Here is a 7,050-nt window from a genome sequence, read left to right on the forward strand (position 1 = left end):
CGGGAGCTGAGCCTGGCGGCGCAGAACAGCTTCGTGGACTCGGCGGCGGCGCACATGGGCGCCTTCAAGCTCAACGCCGGCGCCCACGACCTCTCCCCCGGGCAGAGCTCGGCGTTCACCTCGCAGGCGCCCGGTTACCCTGCCGCCGCCCTGGGCCCCCACGCCGCTCATGTCGGCTCCTACTCCGGGACGCCCTTCAACTCTACCCGGGACTTCTTGTTTCGCAGCCGGGGCTTCGGGGACTCGTCGCCGGCCGGCGGGCAGCACGGCATCTTCGGCCCTGCGGCCGGCAGCCTGCACCACCCGCACACGGACGCTCAGAGCCACCTCCTCTTCCCGGGCATCCACGACCAGCACGGTCCCCACGCCTCCCAAAATGTTCTCAACGGGCAGATGCGACTGGGCTTGCCGGGGGAGGTATTCGCCCGGTCGGATCAGTACCGCCAGGTTTCCAGCCCCAGGACTGACCCTTACTCGGCGGCTCAGCTGCACAACCAGTACGGCCCCATGAATATGAATATGGGCATGAACATGGCAGCCCACCACCACCACCACCCAGGTGCCTTTTTCCGCTACATGCGGCAGCAGTGCATCAAGCAAGAGCTCATCTGCAAGTGGATCGATCCCGAACAGCTGAACAACCCCAAAAAAAGTTGCAATAAAACTTTCAGCACCATGCACGAGTTGGTCACCCATGTCTCGGTGGAGCACGTTGGGGGACCCGAGCAGAGCAACCATGTCTGCTACTGGGAGGAGTGTCCCCGCGAAGGCAAACCTTTCAAAGCGAAATACAAACTGGTCAATCATATCCGAGTGCACACGGGAGAGAAACCTTTCCCCTGCCCCTTCCCTGGCTGCGGAAAAGTTTTCGCCAGATCAGAAAATCTCAAAATTCACAAAAGGACGCACACAGGTAATTCGGGTTTCTTTCGCCACATTTCCTCCCTCTGCCCGTGCCTATATATGCGTGTGTATATATATGTGTAAACTGATAGATACTCAGACAGAGTGATGTTAAATTAGGAGGGTGATAAAATAAGCCTCCAGTTTATTTTTTTAACCCTCTCCATCGCATGGCTGCGTTTGTTTTGGTTTCTTCCCCAGCAGCATACACCCCCCTCCATCCCAGATTTCGAAAGGATATTTAACTGATTTGTTTTAATTTGGGAGTGAGAGCCGTAGATTCGTGCTGAGGTTCAGCGGAGTCTTTCCGCAGAAACGCGGAATACAGCGCGAACCAATTTTTGCCGTCTTGCTAAAACCGGGGAAGACATCCGTCCGTCCATCCATCCATCCATCCATCTGAAACGCCTTAGTCATTTGCTCTGTGCAACGTATTTGCATACAACTTCAGCGCTTGTGGGCATGACTTTTATTTATGGATACTCAGAGAAACTATATAAATACGTGCAAAATCAATCGTTAGTCCTAAATCCCGTTAGAAGTGGCAAAAAGTCCCTTTCTGGGAATGTTTCCCATTAAATTTAAATGGTGTGAGCAAGGCAATAAAATTTTCTCATTTAAAAAAAATTATTTTTAAAGTCTCACTCGATGTGATTTAAGGTGTTTTTGCAACAGTTTATTAAATTATGTAATAGGGAACAGAGGATTTGAGGTTCGGAAACTTCCACCCAAATCAGGTGGAAGAGGGTCGAGGGAGCTCGGGCTTTCCTGATGGAAAATCGCCTGAGCCGAAGGGTAACAAAAATAAACGCATCCTCCCGCCTCATCTATTATTCATTTACTACTCCTGCCGGCTCAAACCGTGCCAGACTATTTCATAAAAGACGGCCAAATATTTTAGCGACTTCCACTCCAAATATTTACCCGGAGAAAGGCTAAAAATCTCGAGGCCTATTGTTTTCTCAAGTGCTAAGCCCGATGCGAGGTGCGAGACGAGCTTTAACAAGGTTTAAAATTTGAGAAATGTATTTGCATGAGATGCCCGCACTGAAGTCATTGTGTCTGAGCGGATGTCTTTAAGAAACAATTTAGGTGCTAATGGAATCTAATGTTAAATGCTTCCCCTCCAAAGGCAGGGGAATGTGGAGTTCTCACCTCCAAAGTACTCCCCGGCATTTGGAGTTCTGGCAGCCGGGAGAGAGGAATCCCTATGAAAATTAAATGAAGTATTTTACAGACGTTTAGTTTTCCCTGCGGATGTGCGTTTATCTCGAATATCCATACACGAAACAATATACCCGGCCTTAAATCTGTCGGTAATGGTTTCCAGTTTAACAGGATAGCGGATTTGGTAGCGAGGCGAAACGGCTCGGTGATGCTTGCTTCTTTTTTTTTTTTTTTTTTTTTTTTTTTTTTTTATCGTCTTTCTTCTTCAATCTCTTTCGGGGCTGGCTATGTGTGTCGGCACCGGCCGAAATAAAATCGGGCGAGATGCCGGGACGGGGACATCCCCGGGGTTTTGGCAGGAAAGCCTGCTGGGGGACGGGGGTTGCCTGGCTTCAGGGCAAGGCGCGAGCGACGCGGCCCTCCGGCGCCGCGGGCACCGGGACGCAGCCGCCCGGCCCTTCCTTGGGGAAACTGCCGCGCGAAGCGACCGGGAGCGGAGGGCGAGGGCGGGGAAACTCCGCGCGGGGCCGTGCGGGGTTTGCGCGGGGCCGGCCGCGCTCACCCCGCTGCTGCGCCGCTCTCTTGCAGGGGAGAAGCCCTTCCAGTGCGAGTTCGAGGGCTGCGACCGGCGCTTCGCCAACAGCAGCGACCGCAAGAAGCACATGCACGTCCACACCTCGGACAAGCCCTACCTGTGCAAGATGTGCGACAAGTCCTACACGCACCCCAGCTCCCTGCGGAAGCACATGAAGGTACCCGGCCCCGCAGCCGGCGGCGGGAGGCGGGAGGGCGGCCGCCCCGCTCCGGGCGCCCCGACGGGGCGGCGGGCGGCGGGCGCGGGGCCCGGGGGCGGCGGAGGGCCGGGCCGGCGGCGGGGGGCGCGCCCGGGGGGCGGCCGCGGCCTCGCCATCCCCCCTCCACCCGGCCGTGTTGCCTTTGCCCCCCAGGTGCACGAGTCGTCCCCGCAAGGCTCCGAATCCTCCCCGGCCGCCAGCTCCGGCTACGAGTCCTCCACCCCCCCGGGGCTGGTGTCCCCTAGCGCCGAGTCGCAGAGCACCAACAACCTCTCCCCTGCGGCGGCGGCGGCGGCGGCGGCAGCGGCGGCGGCCGTGTCCGCCGTGCACCGGGGCGGCGGCGGCGGCGGCAGCGGCGGCGGCGGCGGCGGCCACAGCGGCCTTTCCTCCAACTTCAACGAGTGGTACGTGTAGGGCCCCGCCGGACTGCGCTGCACGGCCCCGCCGCGCCCTCCCCGCCCCGGCGGCGGCGGTGGCGGTGGCGGCGGGCAGGAGGGACCGAGCGAGCCCGCCGGAGACGCGCCGGGAGATGCCGCCGCACCCGCCGGCAGCGAAATGACGGCCGAGCAGGATGGGGACAGGGGGCCTTCATCTCCCCACACCCTCCCGCCTTCGCGTCTTTTTTTTCTTTTTTTTCCCCCTTTTTTTCTGGTTGGATTTTTTCTTTTTGAAAACAATTTGAACCAGCAAAAAAATTCCAAAAACTACGTGCTGAAAAAACATAAGAGAATGAGTAAATCAACGGAGGAACGGAAAGGGGAGAGAGAGAGAGAGCAAAACATCCCCATGCTCCACCAACACATCACCCAGCTAAAAGCTTCCCAAGCCGGCGGAAAGAAACTCTCCCTCCGGAGTCTTCAGACAAAAGATCAGAGACTCAAACTCCTCTGGTCCCCGCGCCTCCCCTGCCCGGAGCAGCCAGCGCCCTCCCGTCCCACGAACTGTGTATATAGCGGCCCTCTCCTTCCTCCGGCGAGGTGGGGAACGAGGTTTTCCTGGATTGTCGGTGTATAGAAGCTCGTCCCGTTTGTAAACCGCGGATTGGTCCCTTTCTTCTTCTTCTTCTTATTTTTTTTTTTTAATCTTTCTTTTTTCCCCCTCTTTCTCCCTCCCCGAGAAAGTGATGGACTTGTTTTCTTTTCTCCCGCTCTCCCTCCCCACTTCCTTCTCTCCTCCTTTTTTAGTTCATCCCTTTAAAAAAAAAGTAACGTGGAAGAAAAAAAAAATGGTTTCTTTTGTAATTGTGATATCTTGAATATTGTGTTCCTTTTTAAGAAGCAACTTGATTGTAAACTGCATTTCAACGATAGACTGGGGAAGAAATACCGTGCCAAAGTCTCCATTCTGTTACTCACAGACACACACACGAACAACAACGCTTGTGAATGTATTTTTCTGTTAGCTGGGTTTACATGTGATGTTTTAGTGCTTTTGCAAGTTCAATTTGTTAGTTCCTGTTCGGAAGATTGTGAGGAAAAATAAACGTCGTGCCGTTAGCTTTTCCGTAATAACGCCCTTCCTCCTGTAAATACCTGTTACCATATTTATCCATTTGTAATTAAATTATGGTATTAACTTGCTACAGAGGAAACAGTATTTATAAAGAATGTTTCTTAACTATAAATATGTACAATTGTGAGCATAAACTGTTTCAGATTTTTTATTTGAAGGTTTAAGTGGTTTCATCATTTCTTGTGATATGTTTTGAGAGTAATGCATACAGAAATATAATAAAACGTGTTGAAACTGCACGAGCTGTTTCCTTTTTATGCCAAAGGCTCTCTAAAACCTGCTGTAAGGTATGTGATGGGCTGAGCGGCGACTGCAAAACAAATGCTTTTAAAACTTCAGCTGGTTACTGGAAGAGGAGGATTCCTTCCAGCTGGGCTCTCCCGTCTAGAAGGAATAAAAGGGGAAAAAAAAGAAAAAAAAGAAAAAAAAAGGTCACGAAAGCCCCCAAAACTTTGGGAAGCTTCTGAGCTGAAAGAAAAGGGTGAGGGAGGATATGCATATTCTCCAAATGACTCTCAAGGCAAGATCTCCTTTAGTAAGATATTTACCCGGCGAGGGCACATCTTCCTCCGGCTCTTGCCTTCCTCGGGCTCGCCCCTCTCTCCCCGGTGCGTGTCTGGCTGGGGGATCATTGCCCCAGAGAAACAGGGGAGTTTCGGGACGAGGTGGAGGGACAGTGACAAGGCTCTGAGCTCGGCTCCAAATTTGAGTCATAGATGGTCCTTGCCTCCCTTGTTGTCATCTTTTTGGCAGCCTCCGTACATCCCGGAGAGAAGGAAGTTGTGATGACCGAGAGCTCACATTTCCCCCTCGAATTTTTTTCTCTCTTTTTCTCTCTCTTTTTAAAAAATTACATTCTATTTATTTTATTGTATTTTAGCCCAGAGAGCGGTTTGGGTTGTCGGATGTGTTCGGAGAGGGACGGCGAGCGGCCGGCCGATGGCTTTCTCGGGATGCTGGCCCGGCGTTTGGCTCCAAGCGCGACGTCGGGGCCCGGCCGGCGGAGCCGCCCGCGCAGAGCAGGCGGACAGCGGCTCTCCGGGCACCGGGACACACAGGGAGAGTGTCACAGCGGCAGGGAAATCGTGGCAAAAGTTCGGCCTTGTCAAGGCACCGAAATGCGCCCTGCGAAGCGGCAGCGCTGTGACCGGGCTCCGAGCGCCCTGCGGTGGCTGCGCTGCCCTCAGCGGCGGCTTGGGCAGCCCGGGAGAGCCTCTGCTCCTCACACCGGCCGAGCCCAGCCCTCGCACCCCCCGGCCCAGCCGCCGCTTTGCGTTTTCGGGCTTTGTGCCGTGTGTTCAAATATCAATAGAGCTGTCTCCGGCCGGTGTGAGGGAGTTAGGCCAGGAGGTGAGGGTACGCGGGCCCTGCTCACTCCTGGGGCGAGATGAGGGTTTCCTACACCCAGGGGAAGGGGAGGAGGGAGGGAAAGACACCCCCTCCCCCTGTCCCTCCGCTGACAAGGAAGTTTAGATGTGGAGCGGATCCGGAGCTTCCTCGGCGGCCGTGCTCCTCTCAGAGCGGCCATCCCCGCGCACCCGGCAGCTCCCCGGGAAATCAAACTGCTATTAAAACCTAATTTATGTTCGGTAATAATATTACGTAAAAAAAAAATTATTAAAATCATTGGCATATGCCGCCTGCCCCTTGGAGACATCCGTGGGAAATGCAGCTTAGAGGATCCCTCCTTGTCCTGCCGGCCTTCCCACAGCTGAAAAACCATACGGGGGTCCCCCTTCAGAGGCAGTCCCTGCCAGCCACCGCCTGCCCAAATCCCCTCCCGGGCCCAGGGACGGACGAGCAGCCCTGCCCAAGGGCCACCAACCCCTCTCTGACGTCCCCCGCCCCGGCGGGCTCATCTCCGGCCGGAGAGAAGCGCTCGGCAGCCGGGCTCCCCTTCTCCCTGCCCTCGGAGCCGCTCTGTCTTCGGGGGAGCCCAGGGATGATCCTTGAGGGGGCTAGGCGGCCTCCCTCTGGCCGAAGCGCAGGTCGTGCGGCAGCAAGGACAGCCCCAGCCCCTCCGGCAGGGATGCCTGGGCTCCGGCAGGCCCAGGGATGTGGCCGTGGCGGCTGTGGCAGTGAGTAAGCTCCCCCTCCTTCCCTGTCCTACCCAGGCTGGCCTTGAACTTGACCCTGGCCTTGGCGCATCCCGCCCGCAGCCCCTCTCCACCCGCCTCCCTCGTGCCCTGACCCTGGCCCGGCCCTGCCACGCTCAAAGGAGAGCGGGAAGTCATCAGGCTCAGGGCTTGGGGCTTTTTAGGGGTTAGAGCAGCCAAGATCCCTCTCACAGCCTTGTGCGACGGTGGCCCGATGGCCCCGAAGTCCTCCTCTTCGCCCTTGTCCTTTGTCCACCTCGACACCGTCAACCCCAAACCCCTCCCTCTCCCCAGCTTTGTCTCCTACGCTGAACCTGCACTTGCCAAATCTCCCTGCCCTGGCCCTGCACACAGCTTGGGAACCAATCTGGAGGGAGGCCTGAGGCTTCCCCAGCAGTCCCGAGCCTGCCCCGGCATTCCGCGGTGCCCTCATGCCCGCAGCGAGCGGGTGTCCCGGCCGGTGCCCGCACTCCCCGACGGCTCTGCCCCGACGGCTCCCGGCGCGCCTCGGCCGCACGGCCCCGCCGTCGGTGAGCAGCGGGAGCACGGCTCTGCCCCGCTGCCGGCATCCCGTGCCC

The 7,050-nt window shown here is 56.5% G+C and overlaps 1 protein-coding gene across 1 annotated transcript in view; it reads left to right on the forward strand.

The window, feature by feature from the left end:
* The window catches only part of ZIC2 (Zic family member 2), a 3,399-nt gene extending 121 nt beyond the window's left edge, over positions 1-3,278 (forward strand). Inside the window, exons 1-3 of the mRNA XM_063149604.1 lie at positions 1-913; positions 2,659-2,822; positions 3,018-3,278. The exon at positions 1-913 is cut by the window's left edge and continues 121 nt beyond it. Of these exons, the coding sequence (XP_063005674.1) occupies positions 1-913; positions 2,659-2,822; positions 3,018-3,278 (1,338 nt within the window). The remainder of the gene's footprint in view (positions 914-2,658; positions 2,823-3,017) is intronic.
* Positions 3,279-7,050: the final 3,772 nt, after the last annotated feature.

Source organism: Melospiza melodia, chromosome 2, assembly GCF_035770615.1.
Source record: "Melospiza melodia melodia isolate bMelMel2 chromosome 2, bMelMel2.pri, whole genome shotgun sequence".
Taxonomy (NCBI): domain Eukaryota; kingdom Metazoa; phylum Chordata; class Aves; order Passeriformes; family Passerellidae; genus Melospiza; species Melospiza melodia.